The following is a 22,500-nucleotide window of genomic DNA, read 5'->3' as shown; positions in this document are numbered from 1 at the left end:
TTTATGTTGTATGTTTATGTAGCACCAGGTCCTGGAGAAATGTTTTATTTTACTATGTACAGTGTCAGATATATGTGGTTGAAATGACAATAAAATCTTCTTGAATCTTGAAATTTGAATCTGTGCAACTTTGGAACCAGGGAACTTTGGAACCAGGAAACTGTGGAACCAGGAAACTGTGGAACAAGGACGCTGTGGAACTGTGGAACTGTGGAACAGTGGAAACTGTGGAACTCTGGAACCAGGAAACTGTGGAACTGTGGAACAAGGAAACTGTGAAACCAGGAAACTGTGGAACTGTGGAAGCAGGAAACTGTGGAACTGTGGAACCAGGAAACTGTGGAACAAGGTAACTGTGGAACTGTGGAGCCAAGGAAACTGTGGAACCAGGAAACTGTGCAACTGTGGAACCAGGAAACTGTGCAACTGTGGAACCAGGAAACTGTGGAACCAGGAAACTGTGGAACTGTGGAGCCAAGGAAACTGTGGAACCAGGAAACTGTGCAACTGTGGAACCAGGAAACTGTGGAACCAGGAAACTGTGGAACTGTGCTACAGACACATTTGAAAACAGGCACTGAGGAATAATAAGTGTGGAACCACAGAGCAGTAGAACTACAACAGGTTACGTATGTAACCCAGTTCCCTGAGAAGGGAACTCGACGCTGTGTCATGACTGATGCTATGGGAACACTTTGTCAAGGAAGTGTGTCTGAAGCTCCATGTGCACACACGCCAATTCATTGGCTTGGATAGTACACGTGATGGAGAAATACACGCGAGCATGTCCATATAAGGGCATCTATGTCGCATCCATTTAGCTTTCCTTTGTCTGAAGGTCTCTGACTGCGCAGAGCAAGTACAGCCTCTCCTGTTCCGCTGAGTCATGGGACGGAAGACAGAAGGCCTGCAGGATGACCGGACGACCGGCCATCCTGGGCACCTTTGGGACATATCCAGTCCTGGGGTGCAAGATAGCCTTGGACATGCCAGGGGCAAATTCCAGGTAGGCAGGGGCAACCTATAGAACCTGCAGATCCCCTACCCGTCTAAGGAAGGACAAGACTAAAAGCAGAGATGTCTTAAGGGTCAGAAACTTCTCTGAGGCTGACTCCATGGGCTCAAAGGGGGCTTCCAGCAACCTGTCCAGGACCACCAAGAGGTCCCAGGAGGGGAGGTGCGGTCTGCAGGAAGGCCTCAGCCACCTGGCACCACGCAGAAAGTGAGAGACCAGAGGGTGCCTACCTAAGGAGGCACAGAGGACAAGGGCTTGGTTCACACTGATGGCAGCCATGTACACCTTTAAAGTAGAGGGGGACAGGCCCAGAGAAAGGCGAGACTGTAGGAAACCCAGCACTGTACCGATCGGGCAGTGCACTGGGTCCTGCTTGCGCTGAGCACACCAAAGACTAAAAAGCCTCCACTTAAGAGCATACAGCTTCCTAGTGGAGGGGGCCCTAGCATTCAGCAGAGTCTCCACGACTTCTGATGAGAGGCCTTCCTCTAGAGGGGCCAGACCTATAGCTTCCACATCTCAGGGCGGGGGTGGAGAATTGCCCCTCACGCCTGAGAGAGGAGATCTTTCCTGACAGGAACCTCCCAATGAATTGGCGTGTGTGCACATGGAGCTTCAGCCACACTTCCTCGACAAAGTGTTCCCATAGCATCAGTCATGACGCAGTGTTGTGTCCTCGAAAGGGAACCTGAATCCTACATTGTGTACATCCTTCTGGAAGATCTTGACCAGAGGAAAGAGGACTAGAGAGTCAGGAGAGTCTAATGAGAGAGAGAGAGAGCGAGAGAGAGAGGGAGAGAGAGAGAGAGAGAGAGAGAGAGAGAGAGAGAGAGAGAGAGAGAGAGGGAGAGTTCACAGTGTACACACACCGAACTGGACACAACTCAGTCCAACAATACACTGAATACACTCCACTTTCATACTGAGGTGGCCCTGCTGAAGGACAGGCTGAAGCCTAACCCGTTTAGGTGTTTCAGGGCTGAAATAAACAAACAGACAAATAAACAAAAGAACAGAAAAACATGAAAAATGACTAAAATATCACATGTGAAGAAGAGACATGAAGATCACAAGTAAGCAAATATCACACAACATGATCTTCATCATCATTGTCTTCATCACCTGAGGGTAGTGTGTCTCCTTACTGCAGGCTGAATGACCATATAATATACTAATGCAGTCCATCTTTGTGTGTGTGTGTGTGTGTGTGTGTGTGTTATAAATTAGTGTGTGTGTGTGTTAGCAGACAGGGAGCAATAAAAGAGCCAGATTTCTGCCCTGTAGAACAGAAGAATAACTCACATCTACAGCCAGGCTCTCCAGGGAGTGTATGTGTGTGTGTGTGTGTGTGATGAAAATAGAGCAGCTCAGCTCAGCGGGATCTTAAAGGAGTACTTCACCCCAGATAATCTGTAAAGTAGCTAGCGTTCTGTAGCCGCCGGTGGGAATTGATTAGCGTGAGTCGTGTCATTTATATAACATTAACACAATTCTGTGTGTGTTATAACTGAGAGAAATGTTAGCCTTAACATTCATGCTTTAGATTTCTCCCTCACACTACTGAAGATGTTTATGTGAGAGGATAAAAGCGGTGTGTTCCTCACACGTTCCTGCAGGCTGATGCTTCTCATGAACCTTAACTCTGATGCTGAGGAACATTTTACTGACAGAGTTCACAGTCATGATGTTTAGATTTACTAAAACACACTAAAGCTGGATCTTTAGATTTAATATGAATCTTTTTCCTTTGGAGTCAGATGTAGAGAAGATCTAAAACTCATTTACTGTCCAGAATTAAACCTAATGCTTTACTTCCTAACTCTAAACTCTGAGCTGAAGAGGAACAGAAACCTTCATCTATATTCTGCAGGGCACACACTGCATCCGGCTGAGTCCAGAAAAGAACTTTGTTAAGAAGTTTGTTAAGAAGTGAAATCAGAAGTTTGATGAAAAGTCAGAGTTTGTGAGATTTCTTGGTCATCACTGTCTGATCTCACACACTGATGTAAATGTCCTTCATGCAGCTTTTTAATTCTGACTGGTCAGAAGGTGTTTAGAGCGTGAGCAGGGACTACAGCTAGACTAGATATGACATCATAACTAGAATACAGAGACAAAAGCTGACACAGACATGCGAATGTATCCGAACATCCAGATCACTGACCACTCCCACATCTGCTCCTGAGAGTAAACATCAGAAACAGCTGGACTACACACACGTGAGGTCATGCAGAGTTCCAGAGGTTAGTCATGGTGTGAAATGTGAGCCAGTGTGGATGAAGGAGTGATTGTCAGATCTCTGGGTAACGTGTGGAATCGGTCAGAGGTTTCTGCAGTTCCTCGGGAGCACAACATTCCTTTATCTTATTAAGTTGAGGAAAGAGAAGAAATGGAGATGTGTCCAGAGATCTTCTGGACACAACTCCAGGAGCGAGTGTGTTTCATTCCCACTGAGATGTGTGTGAAAACTCCACATGCTTCTGTTCATTTGTCCTAACTTTATTTCTCTCTCTCTCTCTCTCACACACACACACAGAGTGTCTCTCCCAGAGGAGCCCCCCAGCGCACCCCCGCAGAATGTCATCGCCAGTGGCCGCACCAACTCGTCCATCATGATCCAGTGGCAGCCTCCCCCTGAGAATCAGCAGAATGGAGCGCTCCGGGGATACATCATACGGTCAGTACCTATAGCACCACCTCCTACACACACGCACACACACACACACACTGTACAGTGCATCTCCTTCTGGTCTGCTGAAGACTCTACACTCTCTAAGGCGGTGAATCTCCTACTGCCCTCTCACCTGAATGATGAAGTTATCAACATCTCTGTACCTGCAAGTGTGTCCAGAACCCCCCCCTCCCTCTCTCTCTCTCTCTCTCTCTCTCCCTTTATGACTGAGGTAAATCAGGAAGTTTTTGAGCTCAGGTCTCTTTTTAACACTAACACACTGCAGGTTGTTTCTTTCACAACAAACATAAATATTTATGCCAAATGTTAGCGCACATATGGTGCACTCAATCACCACAGAGAGAGGGAGAGAGACAGAGAGAGAGAGGGAGGAGACAGAGGGACGGAGAGATGGACAGAGACAGAGAGACATGAAATTATTCAGTACACACAGAGAGAGAGAGAGAGAGAGAGAGAGAGAGAGAGAATAACAGGAGGTATAAACTGGTCCATTGTCTCCCTCTAGTGTTTGGTTATGGAAGTGTATTTTATGTACAGTGGTTTTGTTTGTGTAATATTAGTGAATAATGCGGTGAGAAACACAGCGCGCCTCACTGTCCAAACACCTCAATATATACCTCAAATACTCTTACTCAGGTGATCCAGTCAGTGTCACTGGATGTGTGTAGGAAAGAGAGAGATGTCCTCAGCTGGACACAGTGATTTGTCCAGAGTAACTCTCACTGCACGCTCAGCTGGACAAACCCACAGAGACATCCGAGTTAACAGAGTGCTGGGGTCATTCAGTATAAATAAATATAAAATATTTGGATGTTCTTTGGTCATTAATTTATTAACCAGTCAGTAGTCCAGCTTCCTGGTCACTCATTTGTCCATTACTGACTCCTGTGTACCTCCCAGTTACCGTTTAACTGGTCTCCCAGTGGACATCCAGTACAAAAACATCTCCAATCCAGAGGTGACTAACCTGCTCCTGGAGGATCTGATCATCTGGACCAACTATGAGATAGAAGTGGCAGCATATAATGGTGCTGGACTCGGAGTCTACAGCCACAAAGTCACGGAGTGGACGCTGCAGGGAGGTACGGGTCTGACCAACAGAAATATTACAAATTATTACACCAGCTACTGAGGTTTAATCCAAATCTCTCTCTCTCTTTGTCGCTCTCTGTCTCTCTCTCTCCCTCTGTCTCTCTCTCTCTCTCTTTCTCTCTCTCTCTTTGTTGCTCTCTCTCTCTCTCTCTCTCTCTGTTGCTCTCTCTCTCTCTCTCTCTCTCTCTCTCCCTCTCTCTCTACCCCCCTTCTCCCTCTCTCCCTCTCTCTCTCTCTCTCCCTCTCTCTCTATCTCTCTCTCTCCCTCTCTCTCTATCTCTCTCTCTCCCTCTCTCTCTGTCTCTCTCTCTGTCTGTCTCTCTCTCTCTCTTTCTCTCTCTCTCTCTCTCTCTCTCTCCCTCTCTCTCTATCTCTCTCTCTCCCTCTCTCTCTGTCTCTTTCTCTGTCTCTCTCTCTCTGCCCCCCTTCTCTCTCTCTCTCTCTCTCTCTCTCTCTCTCTCTCTCTCTCTCTCGCTCTCGCTCTCTCTCGGTCTCTCTATCCCCCTCTGTTAGTCCCGACTGTTGCTCCAGGTGATGTTCAGGTAGAAGCTGTAAACTCCACCACCATACGCCTCACCTGGACTGCACCCAACCCTCAGTTCATCAACGGCATCAACCAGGGATACAAGGTTAGTATACACACACACACACACACACACACACACACACACACACACACATGAAAAGATTGTACCTTTTGTAAATGCTTAATAAATACACACACTGACCCTCTACCCCCACCCCCCTCTCTCCAGCTTTTAGCCTGGCAGGCAGGGCAGGGGGAGGAGCTTATAGTTGTTACGGTTCAGCCGAATTTCCAGGATGGTGTCCATGTTGGCTTCATCAGCGGCCTAAAGAAATTTACAGAGTATTTCACATCAGTTCTGTGTTTCACCACACCAGGGGACGGACCACGAAGCCCCGCCCAGAGAATCCGCACCCACGAAGATAGTGAGAAACACACGCACACACACACATGTAAAATATATGGAAATACATGGCTGTGACAATAATATCTCTCTCTCTCTCTCTCTGTCCAGCTCCCGGTGCTGTTGGTCATCTGAGTTTTACTGAAATTCTTGATACATCTTTGAAAGTCAGCTGGAGAGAACCACACGAGAAGAATGGCATCCTCACCGGTGCTTCACCTTTATTTATTCACTAAAGACAATAAAAATAAATAGACATAAAAACATTTAATAACATAAAGCTCTTTATAAACTCTGGGCATCTGAAGGTTTCTGAGACACTGAACCCAGTGAGGAAGACAAAAAGCTTTATTGATTCTTTTAGCCACTGCATTTCAAATCCAGCTGTTAATCTCCACATCAACAGAACATCTGTCTGGAAGGAAAGAGCTTTCCTGAGGAACAACATGCAGCTCCTGAAGTTCACTAAGCCTTGCTGGTGCTGAAGTGATGTTTATAGCCTCATGAGAAAAAATATCTAGAGTTTTGGTCATGAGCTTCATCAGCAGTGTTAAAAACAGCACAGAGTTAAACCCCTGAAGTAGAACACAGAGAGGAGATGGATCGGTGTAGAACATGGAGATGGATCCGTGTAGAACATGGAGATGGATCAGTGTAGAACACTGAGAGGAGATAGATCAGTGTAGAACATGGAGAGGAGATGGATCAGTGTAGAACATGGAGAGGAGATGGATCAGTGTAGAACATGGAGAGCAGATGGATCAGTGTAGAACATGGAGAGGAGATGGATCAGTGTAGAACATGGAGAGCAGATGGATCAGTGTAGAACATGGAGAGGAGATGGATCAGTGTAGAACACAGAGAGGAGATGGATCAGTGTAGAACATGGAGGTGGATCAATGTAGAACAGGGAGAGGAGGTAGATCAGTGTAGAACATGGAGGTGGATCAATGTAGAACAGGGAGAGGAGGTGGATCAGTGTAGAACACAGAGAGGAGATGGATCAGTGTAGAACATGGAGGTGGATCAATGTAGAACAGGGAGAGGAGGTAGATCAGTGTAGAACATGGAGGTGGATCAATGTAGAACAGGGAGAGGAGGTGGATCAGTGTAGAACATGGAGAGGAGATGGATCAGTGTAGAACATGGAGAGGAGATGGATCAGTGTAGAACATGGAGAGGAAATGGATCAGTGTAGAACATGGAGAGGAGATGGATCAGTGTAGAACATGGAGAGGAAATGGATCAGTGTAGAACATGGAGAGGAGATGGATCAGTGTAGAACATGGAGAGGAGGTGGATCAGTGTAGAACATGGAGAGGAGATGGATCAGTGTAGAACATGGAGAGGAGATGGATCAGTGTAGAACATGGAGAGGAGATGGATCAGTGTAGAACATGGAGAGGAGATGGATCAGTGTAGAACATGGAGAGGAAATGGATCAGTGTAGAACATGGAGAGGAGGTGGATCAGTGTAGAACATGGAGAGGAGATGGATCAGTGTAGAACATGGAGAGGAGATGGATCAGTGTAGAACATGGAGAGGAGGTGGATCAGTGTAGAACATGGAGAGGAGATGGATCAGTGTAGAACATGGAGATTTTAAGAGGCTGCCAGTAATTGTGAAGTTGACGCTGTGTGTCTGTGTGCAGGATACCGTATCTCCTGGGAGGAGTTTAACCGGACGAACACACGGGTCACTCACTACCTGCCCAATGTCACTCTGGAATACCGCGTAACAGGACTCACAGCTTTAACCACCTACACCATCGAGGTGGCGGCAATGACGTCTAAAGGACAGGGACAGCGGTCATCATCTACCATCTCATCAGGGGTACCACCAGGTACACACACACACACACACACTCACACACACAGAGTAAGATCATATTCTTTATTTCTAATTTTGAGCTAGATCCCATGATTGAGAGGAGGTGGGGCTTAGTCTAGACTTCACAATTAAATAATTGTCTATGAATAGCAGTAATAATAATAAACCTCCAGCTAAATAAACAAACAATAGAGCTAATAAATGAAAGCTAATACACAGTCTAGTGCTTCATCTCCTGAAAGTAATCATTCAGAAGTGGATTAATTTGAGAGATTATTAAATTTAGCGGTAGAGCTCAGGACACTCTAATTTTTCACACTAACACCTCCACCTACATGGACCTGCTGCTCATCCACTGGCCACTGCTGTAGGAACTGACCCATGTTTCCTCCAGCGTAAGAGTTAATTCAATCATTTCCACCTCATAAACATGTTTTTTAAGCTTTTCTTTTTCACACTTTCAGTAAAGTTCAGTAAACACTCGTGGAAAGAAATTTTTTGGAGAATTAATAGAAATAAACCTGGTTGCAGAGTCACACACACAAGCTCATGTTTAAAAGGAAAAATCATTGATTCTGATTAACCTCAGGTAAAGAGCAGCTGTTTCTGTCGGAGTTTCTTCACATCTGCAGGATTTTATTCCGTTACTTAAGCCATGTTCCTCAAAGAGCTTAGAAAGCGTGTGTGGGATCTCACTGTGGAAAGCTGTGGATCAGGAGAGAAGCTAAAAGATTTTCCAGAATCTCTCAATTTGGTGCTCTTGACGATCTCCACCAAGGATCCATCAATGAACAGTGGAGAATGGTCACTCTGTGCTCTCCTGAAGTCAACAACCATCTCTTTGGTCTTGTCGACGTTCAGGGAGAGGTTGTCGGCTCTGCACCAGGCTGTTAGCCGCTGCACCTCCTCTCTGTATGCTGACTCGTCATTCTTACTGATGAGACCCACCACGGTCGTGTCATCAGAGAACTTGATGATGTGGTTGGAGCTGTGCATTGCTGCACAGTCGTGAGTCAGCAGAGTGAACAGCAGTGGACTGAGCACACAGCCCTGAGGAGCTCCAGTGCTCAGTGTGGTGGTGCTGGAGATACTGTTCCCGATCCGGACTGACTGAGGTCTCCCAGTCAGGAAATCCAGTCTCATAATTCATATAATCATATAATCCTACTCTCAGTGTTTATAATCATTTATAATCACACTCTGGTGTTTATAATAATTTATAATCACACTCTGCTGTTTATAATCTTTAATAATCACACTCTCCGGTGTTTATAACCATTTATAATCACACTCTCAGTGTTTATACAGATTTATAATCCCACTCTCAATGTTTATACAGATTTATAATCACACTCTCCGGTGTTTATGATCATTTATAATCACACTCTGGTGTTTATGATCATTTATAATCACACTCTGGTGTTTATGATCATTTATAATCACACTCTGGTGTTTATGATCATTTATAATCACACTCTGGTGTTTATAATCATTTATAATCACACTCTGGTGTTTATGATCATTTATAATCACACTCTGGTGTTTATGATCATTTATAACCACACTCTGGTGTTTATGATCATTTATAATCACACTCTGGTGTTTATGATCATTTATAATCACACTCTGGTGTTTATAATCATTTATAATCACACTCTGGTGTTTATGATCATTTATAGTCACACTCTGGTGTTTATGATCATTTATAATCACACTCTGGTGTTTATGATCATTTATAATCACACTCTGGTGTTTATAATCATTTATAATCACACTCTGGTGTTTATGATCATTTATAATCACACTCTGGTGTTTATGATCATTTATAACCACACTCTGGTGTTTATGATCATTTATAATCACACTCTGGTGTTTATGATCATTTATAATCACACTCTGGTGTTTATGATCATTTATAATCACACTCTGGTGTTTATGATCATTTATAATCACACTCTGGTGTTTATAATCATTTATAATCACACTCTGGTGTTTATGATCATTTATAATCACACTCTGGTGTTTATGATCATTTATAATCACACTCTGGTGTTTATGATCATTTATAATCACACTCTGGTGTTTATGATCATTTATAGTCACACTCTGGTGTTTATGATCATTTATAATCACACTCTGGTGTTTATGATCATTTATAATCACACTCTGGTGTTTATGATCATTTATAATCACACTCTGGTGTTTATGATCATTTATAGTCACACTCTGGTGTTTATGATCATTTATAATCACACTCTGGTGTTTATGATCATTTATAATCACACTCTGGTGTTTATGATCATTTATAACCACACTCTGGTGTTTATGATCATTTATAATCACACTCTGGTGTTTATGATCATTTATAATCACACTCTGGTGTTTATGATCATTTATAATCACACTCTGGTGTTTATAATCATTTATAATCACACTCTGGTGTTTATGATCATTTATAGTCACACTCTGGTGTTTATGATCATTTATAATCACACTCTGGTGTTTATGATCATTTATAATCACACTCTGGTGTTTATGATCATTTATAATCACACTCTGGTGTTTATGATCATTTATAATCACACTCTGGTGTTTATGATCATTTATAATCACACTCTGGTGTTTATGATCATTTATAACCACACTCTGGTGTTTATGATCATTTATAATCACACTCTGGTGTTTATGATCATTTATAGTCACACTCTGGTGTTTATGATCATTTATAGTCACACTCTGGTGTTTATGATCATTTATAATCACACTCTGGTGTTTATGATCATTTATAATCACACTCTGGTGTTTATGATCATTTATAGTCACACTCTCCAGTGACACCCAGATGAGGATGAGGTTCCTTTTTGAGTCTGGTTCCTCTAGTTTTCTTCCTCATACCATCTGAGGGAGTTTTCTTTGCCACAGTCGCCTCAGGCTTGTTCATTAGGGATAAATGAAAACAAATTTAAATATAAGTCTAATGTCAATCTGAACTTTTTGTCTAACATTATTCTTGGACTTTTGAGACAATGTCCATTGTTAAGAGCATTATACAAATAAAACTGAAATGTACCATGGAATTCTATGAGGGCCATCATCAGCAATTAAAGAACATGGAGCACCACAGTGACACAACCAAGAAAGGGACATTCCTCCAAAAACCATGAAAGAGCAAGACAGTAAGGTACCCAGGAGGCTGCCATGAAACGTCGAGGAACTTTAAAGGAGCTGCAGGAAGATCTGAACTGATCACATGTCTGTCACTCACTAAACATCACAACAATCTCTCATATCTCTCTCATCCTTCACCTTTCAGGGTCTAACACGCCTATAACTCTGTGTGGAAACAGTTAAGGAGTGAGACTCAGTGTGTTAGTGTTCTTCAGGTGCTGATCATCTGCTATTCTCTGTAGGTCTCATAAAACTTACCACTCTCTCTGTTAATTACAATGATACTCAATTAACAAACATCACAGGCCTCATCACAACTTCTGCTCTTATCTACCAAAAAATAAATAAATTTATGATCCCCCATGTGCATGTGACCGTACCTGATTCCTCCTGTTCCATCAGCATGGGGTAGAGACGCATTCTCACAGAGAAGCTTGTAAAGCAGACAAGGAGTTTAAAATATACATTAAAATAAAACATTAAAGAATATTAAAATATAACTCACTGTGTATGGAGTAACTCTCTAAAGTAAAGCTTATTGTCATGTTTGTGTTCTTCTCTAGAACTTCCTGGTCCTCCAACTAACTTGGCTATCTCCAACATTGGCCCTCGGTCAGTTACACTGCAGTTCAAACCAGGTTATGATGGAAAGACCTCCATCTCCCGCTGGCAGGTAGAAGCACAGGTGAGTTACTGATTATATTTGATGGAACAAAGCTGTTATGAGGTGAATATTAGTTTCCAGGTGTATAGCTCTGGATTGTATCCTAACCTCATGGGCCTGGCTGTTTCTTCTCTGTTTTCAGATCAGTGTAATAGGAGAAAATGAGGACTGGGTGATGGTTCATCAGCTGATTAATGAACCTCATGCTCGCTCCATGGAAGTACCTGCTCTCAATCCCTACACCTTCTACAGGTACCACACCTTTACTCCATCCCCCACCCTCTACAGGTGTCTCACACTTACTACAGCTCCTCAGCGTCCACAGTTTATTACAATGTCTAATGCCCTTCTATACTATCATCAAATTTAACTGGACATTTTACATGTCCAGTATTTAGCACAAGCTGTAAATATCATCTTCCTCCTAAATATCCTCTTCCTCTTAAATATCATCTTCCTCTTAATTATCCTCTTCCTCTTAATTATCCTCTTCCTCTTAAATATCCTCTTCCTCTTAATTATGCTCTTCCTCTTAAATATCTACTTCCTCTACTGGTACAAATGGAGAAAATATTGACACTGTACACCATCCTCATGGTCAGCTTGCTTGACCTGTTATTTGATGTTTTTTTTTTTGGTGTCTCTGGCAGATTTCGTATGCGTCAGGTGAACATTGTGGGCACCAGCCCACCCAGCCAACCTTCTAGAAAGATCCAGACCCTGCAGGCTCCACCTGACATGGCTCCTCTGAACATCACACTGCGCACAGCCAGTGAGACCAGCCTCTGGCTCCGATGGGTGGTACGTCCCATTATCACACGCCTCCCTTCTGAGTCTGGTTCCTCTCTAGGTTTCTTCATCATATCGTCTCAGGGAATAATTTCCTCACACCGTCTGCTCAGGCGTCTCATTAAGATATAAATTTCTTATTAGGATATAAATTTAATTTAAAATTTTTATATTTCTGTAAATCTGCTTTGAGACAATATACCCTGTTAAAGCGCTATACAAGTAAAATAATTAGAATTGAATTTGTTCATATTTATCATGTACTTTCCAGCAGGTTGAATAAAACTCCTATTTTTTGGCTGGAATGTTGTGTTATTTGCTGGAATGTTGTGTTATTTGTGTTCCAGCCACTGCCAGAGTGGGAGTATAATGGAAATCCAGAGTCTGTGGGTTATAAAGTGCAGTATAGTCGGATTGGTCCTGATGCTGAAGTCCTAACCCACATGATTCCTGACCGTCTGGAGAGAGAGTTTACCATCGAGGATTTAGAGGAATGGACCGAATATGAGGTCAAAGTCCGAGCAATTAATGGCATTGGAGCCGGACCATGGAGTCAGCCTGTTCGAGGACGGACACGAGAATCTGGTCAGATATTAAATTGCTTAATGTTTCCATTATTAGTTCTCCATCAACATCTCAGTGGTGTTGGTATATTAAAGGTGTGGAACCCATGGAATCTTTGGAAAGTAAGGGTTTCACTGAAGGTTCAGTGTCAGAGAGTGGACAGTGTAGAGGATGTATTATTAGCTATAAATGTTAAAGTGTAGTTCTTGGACAGAGTTGTAGTATTAAATCAGTTCTACTGTATATCACTATATAACATCTAAGCATTAATACACCGATCAGGCATAATATTAGGAGCAGTGACCAGTGAAGTGAATAAGACTGAGTATCTCCTCATCATGGCACCTGTTAGTGGGTGGGATATATTAGGCAGCAAGTCAACATTTTGTCCTCAAAGTTGATGTTAGAAGCAGGAAAAATGGACAAGTGTAAGGATTTGAGCGAGTTTGACCAAAAGGACCAAATTGTGATGGCTAGACCACTGGATCAGAGCATCTCCAAAACTGCAGCTCTTGTGGGGTGTTCCCGGTCTGCAGTGGTCAGTATCTATCAAAAGTGGTCCAAGGAAGGATCAGTGGAGACCCGGAGACAGGGTCATGGGCGGTCAAGGCTCATTGATGCACGTGGGGAGAGAAGGCTGGCCCGTGTGATCCGATCCAACAGACGAGCTACTGTTGATCAAACTGCTGAAGAAGTTAATGCTGGTTCTGATAGAAAGGGGTCAGAATACACAGTGCAGGACGGGTCAGGGCTGTTTTGGCAGCAAAAGGGGGACCAACAGATGGTCATAATGTTATGCCTGATTGGTGTATGTACAACATTTAATTCCCTCTGTGTGTTATTCTTCCCTCTACAGTACACATTCTTTTATCATTTCTGTCTCTTACTTGTGGCCATGCTACTCCTGATGTTTAATTTATTTCTTTTCTGTAAAAGAGGGTACACATGGCTACTCTGTGTGCTTCATAACCCCAGAAAAGCTCCATGTCACCCTGTCTCCCTTTATAATAACCCTCTTGCTTTCTGACCGTTCTCTTCAGTTCAGACACGGCTGCTCTCTGGGGTTCCTTCTCACACCAGGATGAAGTTTAACTCTGTTTTCCTTTTATTCAAATGAATCTCTCCATGTGTTTTACTGATGTTAATTTCTCTGTCTTTTGTTTAATTTTCACTTTCAATTTCTGTTCTTTTTTCACTCTCTAGTGCCCTCCAGTGGTCCATCTAATGTCTCAGCTTTCTCCACATCCTCGAGCAGTATTCTGGTTCGCTGGTTTGAGGTTCCTGATCCTGACAGAAATGGGCTGATCCTTGGATACAAGGTCGTCATCAAATACTAATACCAGTGATTTTGACTCCTTATAATAATCTCATTACATTTTATAGTTTTTCACTCACTGTGTGTTTTTCTCAGGTGGTGTATAAGGAGAAGGATTCGGACTCTCCTCTTCAGTTCTGGACAGTAGAAGGAAACACCACTCACAGTGCTGAGTTAACAAACCTAGGGAAATATGTCCTGTATGAGATCCAGGTTTTAGCATTCACACGTATTGGAGATGGTCTCCCATCCTCTCCTTCCATCCTGGAACGCACTCTTGATGATGGTAGGCATCAGAATCAATCACAGTGTACATGAGGTTCAGAAATGTGATAGAGAGTCTTGTGTCTCATCACAAACAGTTCAGGTTTATTTCTGTAGAGCTCACTGGGTTAGGGTTAGAGAGTGAGATGGGGTAGAAATGTTGAGAGGAACCAGACTCAGAGGGGAAAACATCTTGACACTGGAGATGAGCTTTAAAAGGATCTTTAGTACAAGTATTTTTTCTTTTATAAGCTTTAAAACCAGACTCAGAAGAAGCGGACCTGTGGATGGTCTTTCTGTCTCAGGTACATTTCAGTGCTCTCACTTCTCACACTGCACCTCACTCCCTTAGATCTTCAGACACTGCTCGACTAGTCCCACCATCTCTCAGGGCAGGATACATCAAGATTCTTCTCTGTTCTGGCACCAAGATGGTGGAGTGAACTTGTTGTTTTGTTAGAAATGTTTGTGAGCCGTGTTTTGTCCCTACACAGTTTATCTTTAGTCTGTATCCTAGTGACTCAGTACTGATATTTTCTTTGTTAGAGATTTATGAGCACTTTTGTATGTCACTCTGGATAAGAGAGTCTGCCACATGCTGTAGATATAAATGTAAATGTGATGTAGAAGCTTCTGTCACTTTATTTACATCGTCACAGCCAGTCCCGTCGGAGTCCCTGTCTAAACTTTACACAATTTGCACCGTTTTAAACCATACAGAACAGCGGTTTCACCTGTGGATGGTTTCACTTAAATAGACTAAAGACACTGATGTTAATGTTCATGTCTCGTTCATTGTTCAGTGGATAGCTGCACATGGAGATTATATATTTAGATAATAAAGGCTTCTGCTGTAATCAGAAAGCTTCCTTCAAGCTGCATGTGGTCCTAGTACTAGCACTTCTGTCTTGTTAAGCAGGAGGAAGTTAGTGGCCATCCAGTGTCTAATGTCCTTTACACATTCTTCTATCTTAATAAGCTGGTGTCTCTCATCTGATTTAGCTGAAACATATAGCTGTGTGTCATCTGCATAACAGTGGAAGCTAATACCATGTTTATGAATAATTACACCAAGGGGTAATGTATATAGGGAGAAAAGCAGTGGGCCTAAGACAGAACCTTGTGGAACACCGAACATAACCTTGGTATGCATGGAGAAGTGACCATCTAGATCTACAAACTGATAACGGTCAGTCAAATAAGACCTGAGCCAGGAGAGGGCTGTTCCTTTAACACCAACATGTTCTAGTCTATCAAGTAGAACAGTGTGGTCAATGGTGTCAAAAGCTGCACTAAGATCCAGTAACACCAGTAGGGAGACACAACCCTGATCAGAGGTCAGTAACAGGTCATTGACCACTTTAACCAGTGCTGTCTCTGTGCTATGATGAGGTCTAAATCCTGACTGATACATTTCATAAATGTTATTTCTATGCAGGTCTGAACATAACTGCTGTGCTAAACAGGAGGTTTGATATTGGGGTCTCCTCTCTCTCTCTCTCTCTCTCTCTCTCTCTTTCTCTTTCTCTCTCTCTGTGTCTGACTGTCTCTCTCTCTCTCTCTCTCTCTGTCTGACTATCTCTCTCTCTCTCTCTCTCTCTCTCTCTCTCTCTCTCTCTCTCTCTCTCTTTCTCTCTCTCTCTCTTGTTTTTTAGCCAATTTGGTTTGCAAATCATTTGCAAAAATCTTTTTAAATTTCTAAACAAGTATTCAGTGAGTAGAACTACACTTGAGTTCAGGGAAACAGTTGCTGAGTAACAAAGCCAGTATTTGTTTGTTAAAGTTGTTATGCAGTATAATACGGGTTGTGTATTGTGTAGCAGAACTTTAACTCTAAGAGTCAGAATCAAATTCTGTTGAGTTAGACGGTGCACCAACCCAAGGTCGACAACAAAGATTTTCAATAAAGCTGTGTTGAATAACAGACAGGATTGTAGAGAAGATACTGTGAGGAAGAAGATGAGGCTGAAGACTAATGCTGCAGTATTAATCTGTTTAATACAATAGATACACTGAACAAGTTGAAGATTCACCATGTTAAACGTCAGGGGCGCCGTTATGGTGGATGCAGAGTATGCTAGGCATATGGGCCCAGGACACTAGGGGGCCCAAATTCACGACTTTGGTCAATAATTTTTTTTAATAATTAATTTTTATTACATACAAGAACACGTTAACTAAAAATATTGTAGTAAAATAAAATTAAAAATTGAAATGATAGAAAGTGAGAAATGAATGTGAGCACGCTCTCTTCAATTCCAAATACAGTGCGCATGATGTTAACCGCACAAAGAATAATGGATGGATGGCCACCAGCCAGGTGATCATATCAACAGAGCACACAGCTGCATGATCCACACTCGGGCAAGCATGAAAACAAGACGTGTTCAGATTGATCTGTGTGTTACCTTTATGTCTGAAAAGTTTAGGATAAGAAACTCTTAACTTTGCTGGCTACCAGTTCTTTCTTTTAATGTATAATAAGGCTGCAGAGTTAAAACTCCTGTTCCGCTGTTCAGTTAAGCTTGTTGCAGTGTTTAGCTGCTTTTATTGGTTTTTTATATTTCTTTATTGTTACTGCCTAGATTATAATAATAAGAGTTGTATAGAAGACTAGTTAATACTGCAACAATAGATAGAAGCACAGTTATATTGGTTATATACGGTATATTTATGTATTAAATTCACTAAAACTAAAATTAAAACCTTAAAAACATGTCACTTGAAATTAAATATTTCAATGTTATTTGAAATAATGTAAATGTTAAGTAGTAAATTATTTCATTTTCTTATTTGGTGACTTCAATTTCTTATTAAACGCCAAACACACATACACACTCATCAGGAAGAAAGGGGCCCAAATTTCTGTCTTGCATACCCCCTTAAAAGTCTTCATGGTGCCCCTGTTAAACGTATCAGTCTTCTAATATATTTAACTCTATAAAACGTGTCATTGCTTTCGGATGAGGCTTTCAGGCAGATGTGCTGTGTGTGGACTCTGCTGTCAGTCAACTAAAAGAGACTTTCTTTGAAAAATGTTCTTTATTAAAAAAAAAGAAGTGGTGGAGAATAGAATAAATGATCAGTTGATAACAATAGCACCAAAGTTCCTGATAAAATGTGATGTAATTACAGGCAAGAATGGAAAGTGAAGTGTGTGTGACAGATTCTGTACTTTTTGATCACAGAAATCAGCTAGACGTCACATGTAAAGCTTTTTAAATACAGGTAAATAAAGGGGTATCTATTATACACAGATCACATGATCACATGAGACAAAGTGTGTGTGTGTCTTTCCAGTGCCTGGACCACCAGTGGGGATTCTGTTTCCTGAGGTGCGAACCACTTCAGTCAGACTGATCTGGCAATCTCCTGCTCAGCCCAACGGCATCATCCTCGGTGATTGTGTGTGTGTGTGTGCTGTAAATGACCTTTGTGTTGGACAGACAGATAGACACAGTGTATGACTTCCTGTTTCTGATCTCATTTCAGCCTATCAGATTACATATCGTCTAAATACATCTAATAGCAACTCTGCGACAGTGGATGTCCTGAACCCGAGCGCACGGCAGTACACTGTGAACTCACTGAAACCTGAATCTGTGTACATCTTCAGCATCACAGCTCAGACACGTAAAGGCTGGGGGGATGCTGCCGAAGCCCTGGTGGTCACCACAGAAAAGAGAGGTGAGGACAGCAGACAAAGCCGCAGGTTTCTATAACTGAATGAAAGCTTATTTGTAAATGTTTGTTGTTTACTGTGTGACCTTCGATCTTTAGCACGACCCCAGCCTCCTCGCCATCTTATGGTGCCTCAGGAGAGCGTGCGAGCGCGAAGCGTACTGTTGTCATGGGAACCAGGAAGCGATGGTCTTTCTCCAGTCCGGTATTACACGGTACAGATCCGAGAACTTCCTGATCAGAACTGGACTGTCCAGTCAGCATCTGTGAATCATGAAGTGGTGCCATACACCGTGGACAGGTGTGAATTTATTTTATTCAGTTTATTTCAGTTTTCTTTACTGTGGTTCAGCTCATTAACATCATTGAGGTAAAAGAATGATCTCTCCACCTCTCCATCTCTCTGGTCTCAGAATAACTCTCATTTCCTTTATTCATGTTAGTGATGAAGTGACATTTGATGGAGAGTTTCTCACCTCTGTGCATGCTGGGTATGAAACTGTAGAGCTATATATACAAAATATTTGATAGAATGATTCAGACCAGTGCTGTGGTGCATCTTTCTTCTGTTCCACATTCACAACCTCAGATCCTTCCAGTCATTAATCCCATTTACTGCTGGATGGAATAAATCTTATAGGTGTCGTTTCCTCTTATCCTGTCATACACAACCTCTATTAATAGTTAGAGAGACAAAATTTGGAGGGAAGTAACAGAGATCACCAGGTGGTGTGTGTGGTATAAAGCGTGGTGAGGGTCTGTGGTGTGTGTGGTATAAAGCGTGGTGAGGGTCTGTGGTGTGTGTGGTATAAAGCGTGGTGAGGGTCTGTGGTGTGCGTGGTATAAAGCGTGGTGAGGGTCTGTGGTGTGTGTGGTATAAAGCGTGGTGAGGGTCTGTGGTGTGCGTGGTATAAAGCGTGGTGAGGGTCTGTGGTGTGTGTGGTATAAAGCGTGGTGAGGGTATGTGGTGTGCGTGGTATAAAGCGTGGTGAGGGTCTGTGGTGTGCGTGGTATAAAGCGTGGTGAGGGTATGTGGTGTGCGTGGTATAAAGCGTGGTGAGGGTCTGTGGTGTGCGTGGTATAAAGCGTGGTGAGGGTCTGTGGTGTGCGTGGTATAAAGCGTGGTGAGGGTCTGTGGTGTGCGTGGTATAAAGCGTGGTGAGGGTCTGTGGTGTGCGTGGTATAAAGCGTGGTGAGGGTCTGTGGTGTGTGTGGTATAAAGCGTGGTGAGGGTCTGTGGTGTGCGTGGTATAAAGCGTGGTGAGGGTCTGTGGTGTGCGTGGTATAAAGCGTGGTGAGGGTCTGTGGTGTGCGTGGTATAAAGCGTGGTGAGGGTCTGTGGTGTGCGTGGTATAAAGCGTGGTGAGGGTCTGTGGTGTGCGTGGTATAAAGCGTGGTGAGGGTCTGTGGTGTGCGTGGTATAAAGCGTGGTGAGGGTCTGTGGTCTGCGTGGTATAAAGCGTGGTGAGGGTCTGTGGTGTGCGTGGTATAAAGCGTGGTGAGGGTCTGTGGTGTGCGTGGTATAAAGCGTGGTGAGGGTCTGTGGTGTGCGTGGTATAAAGCGTGGTGAGGGTCTGTGGTGTGCGTGGTATAAAGCGTGGTGAGGGTCTGTGGTGTGCGTGGTATAAAGCGTGGTGAGGGTATGTGGTGTGTGTGGTATAAAGCGTGGTGAGGGTCTGTGGTGTGTGTGGTATAAAGCGTGGTGAGGGTCTGTGGTGTGCGTGGTATAAAGCGTGGTGAGGGTCTGTGGTGTGCGTGGTATAAAGCGTGGTGAGGGTCTGTGGTGTGTGTGGTATAAAGCGTGGTGAGGGTCTGTGGTGTGTGTGGTATAAAGCGTGGTGAGGGTATGTGGTGTGTGTGGTATAAAGCGTGGTGAGGGTCTGTGGTGTGTGTGGTATAAAGCGTGGTGAGGGTCTGTGGTGTGCGTGGTATAAAGCGTGGTGAGGGTCTGTGGTGTGTGTGGTATAAAGCGTGGTGAGGGTCTGTGGTGTGGTGTGCGTGGTATAAAGCGTGGTGAGGGTCTGTGGTGTGTGTGGTATAAAGCGTGGTGAGGGTCTGTGGTGTGTGTGGTATAAAGCGTGGTGAGGGTATGTGGTGTGTGTGGTATAAAGCGTGGTGAGGGTCTGTGGTGTGTGTGGTATAAAGCGTGGTGAGGGTCTGTGGTGTGTGTGGTATAAAGCGTGGTGAGGGTCTGTGGTGTGTGTGGTATAAAGCGTGGTGAGGGTATGTGGTGTGTGTGGTATAAAGCGTGGTGAGGGTCTGTGGTGTGTGTGGTATAAAGCGTGGTGAGGGTCTGTGGTGTGCGTGGTATAAAGCGTGGTGAGGGTCTGTGGTGTGCGTGGTATAAAGCGTGGTGAGGGTCTGTGGTGTGCGTGGTATAAAGCGTGGTGAGGGTCTGTGGTGTGTGTGGTATAAAGCGTGGTGAGGGTCTGTGGTGTGTGTGGTATAAAGCGTGGTGAGGGTCTGTGGTGTGTGTGGTATAAAGCGTGGTGAGGGTCTGTGGTGTGCGTGGTATAAAGCGTGGTGAGGGTCTGTGGTGTGTGTGGTATAAAGCGTGGTGAGGGTCTGTGGTGTGCGTGGTATAAAGCGTGGTGAGGGTCTGTGGTGTGCGTGGTATAAAGCGTGGTGAGGGTCTGTGGTGTGCGTGGTATAAAGCGTGGTGAGGGTCTGTGGTGTGTGTGGTATAAAGCGTGGTGAGGGTCTGTGGTGTGTGTGGTATAAAGCGTGGTGAGGGTCTGTGGTGTGTGTGGTATAAAGCGTGGTGAGGGTCTGTGGTGTGTGTGGTATAAAGCGTGGTGAGGGTCTGTGGTGTGTGTGGTATAAAGCGTGGTGAGGGTCTGTGGTGTGCGTGGTATAAAGCGTGGTGAGGGTCTGTGGTGTGCGTGGTATAAAGCGTGGTGAGGGTCTGTGGTGTGCGTGGTATAAAGCGTGGTGAGGGTCTGTGGTGTGCGTGGTATAAAGCGTGGTGAGGGTCTGTGGTGTGCGTGGTATAAAGCGTGGTGAGGGTCTGTGGTGTGTGTGGTATAAAGCGTGGTGAGGGTCTGTGTGGTGTGTGTGGTATAAAGCGTGGTGAGGGTCTGTGGTGTGCGTGGTATAAAGCGTGGTGAGGGTCTGTGGTGTGTGTGGTATAAAGCGTGGTGAGGGTCTGTGGTGTGCGTGGTATAAAGCGTGGTGAGGGTCTGTGGTGTGCGTGGTATAAAGCGTGGTGAGGGTCTGTGGTGTGCGTGGTATAAAGCGTGGTGAGGGTCTGTGGTGTGCGTGGTATAAAGCGTGGTGAGGGTCTGTGGTGTGTGTGGTATAAAGCGTGGTGAGGGTCTGTGGTGTGTGTGGTATAAAGCGTGGTGAGGGTCTGTGGTGTGCGTGGTATAAAGCGTGGTGAGGGTATGTAGTGTGTGTGTATTTCAGACTGAAGCCCTTCACGTCATATCAGTTTCGAGTGAAGGCCACTAACGACATCGGAGACAGTGACTACAGCCAGGAGAATGACGCCATCACCACTCTGCAGGATGGTATGGAATAAAGCCTGTCTGTCTGTCTGTGTATCTGTTGGTCTGTTTGTCTCTTTGTCTGTCTCTCTGTCTGTCTGTCTGTCTGTGTATCTGTTGGTCTGTTTGTCTCTTTGTCTGTCTCTCTGTCTGTCTGTCTGTCTGTGTATCTGTTGGTCTGTTTGTCTCTTTGTCTGTCTGTCTGTCTGTGTATCTGTTGGTCTGTTTGTCTCTTTGTCTGTCTCTCTGTCTGTCTGTCTGTCTGTGTATCTGTTGGTCTGTTTGTCTCTTTGTCTGTCTGTCTGTCTGTCTGTGTATCTGTTGGTCTGTTTGTCTCTTTGTCTGTCTCTCTGTCTGTCTGTCTGTCTGTGTATCTGTTGGTCTGTTTGTCTCTTTGTCTGTCTGTCTGTCTGTCTGTCTGTGTATCTGTTGGTCTGTTTGTCTCTTTGTCTGTCTGTCTGTCTGTCTGTCTGTCTGTCTATCTGTTGGTCTGTTTGTCTCTTTGTCTGTCTGTCTGTAGTTAATCTCATTATGGCTGTTAATACTCTGGTAAAAGATGAACACTTACTCATCACACTATAACAACCTCAGGGTCATCACTCTGTCCAGTTAGGAAGGAGGAGTGATTGTGAGTCAGTCTCTCTTGCTTTGGTGCAAATGAAAGTGACAGCAGGTGAACTGGAGAAGATGCAGTAAGACAACCTTCAAAAGGGAATGGTGTTGGTGGTGGAGGCTACAGAGGCTTGCTCGCTCCATATGATTTGTCTCTAGTTTTGAGAGAAGTTGGACTGTAATCTGCTCCGTTGTGAGAACAGGAGGAGAAGTTCCAGAGTCCTACAGAATGACCTCCAGCAGGTTACAGGTGTACATGTTTCTGACCAAATGTCATTGTTGGTGGTGGGTCAGTGATGGTTAGGGTTAGACACTTCCATGTACCCTTACTGCTACCCTTACTGCTGTGAGGTACTGGAATGAAATCCACAGAGCCAGTGTCAGACCTTAAGCTGGTGC

At 43.9% G+C, this 22,500-nt stretch overlaps 1 protein-coding gene across 2 annotated transcripts in view; it reads left to right on the top strand.

Annotated features, from left to right (window-relative positions):
• sdk2b (sidekick cell adhesion molecule 2b) overlaps positions 1 to 22,500 on the top strand; it is a 264,508-nt gene that overhangs the window by 206,113 nt on the left and 35,895 nt on the right. For both annotated transcript variants that reach the window (XM_058406243.1, XM_058406244.1), the window contains 16 exons: positions 3,552 to 3,692; positions 4,608 to 4,789; positions 5,313 to 5,428; positions 5,555 to 5,750; positions 5,840 to 5,938; positions 7,381 to 7,572; positions 11,291 to 11,412; positions 11,534 to 11,643; positions 12,042 to 12,192; positions 12,528 to 12,765; positions 13,948 to 14,063; positions 14,156 to 14,345; positions 17,624 to 17,722; positions 17,816 to 18,010; positions 18,104 to 18,305; positions 21,410 to 21,513. In XM_058406243.1, the coding sequence (XP_058262226.1) occupies positions 3,552 to 3,692; positions 4,608 to 4,789; positions 5,313 to 5,428; positions 5,555 to 5,750; positions 5,840 to 5,938; positions 7,381 to 7,572; positions 11,291 to 11,412; positions 11,534 to 11,643; positions 12,042 to 12,192; positions 12,528 to 12,765; positions 13,948 to 14,063; positions 14,156 to 14,345; positions 17,624 to 17,722; positions 17,816 to 18,010; positions 18,104 to 18,305; positions 21,410 to 21,513 (2,453 nt within the window). The remainder of the gene's footprint in view (positions 1 to 3,551; positions 3,693 to 4,607; positions 4,790 to 5,312; positions 5,429 to 5,554; positions 5,751 to 5,839; positions 5,939 to 7,380; positions 7,573 to 11,290; positions 11,413 to 11,533; positions 11,644 to 12,041; positions 12,193 to 12,527; positions 12,766 to 13,947; positions 14,064 to 14,155; positions 14,346 to 17,623; positions 17,723 to 17,815; positions 18,011 to 18,103; positions 18,306 to 21,409; positions 21,514 to 22,500) is intronic.

This window comes from Hemibagrus wyckioides, linkage group LG13 (genome assembly GCF_019097595.1).
Source record: "Hemibagrus wyckioides isolate EC202008001 linkage group LG13, SWU_Hwy_1.0, whole genome shotgun sequence".
Taxonomy (NCBI): Eukaryota; Metazoa; Chordata; class Actinopteri; order Siluriformes; family Bagridae; genus Hemibagrus; species Hemibagrus wyckioides.
This window is presented reverse-complemented; position numbering and strand designations above follow the sequence as displayed.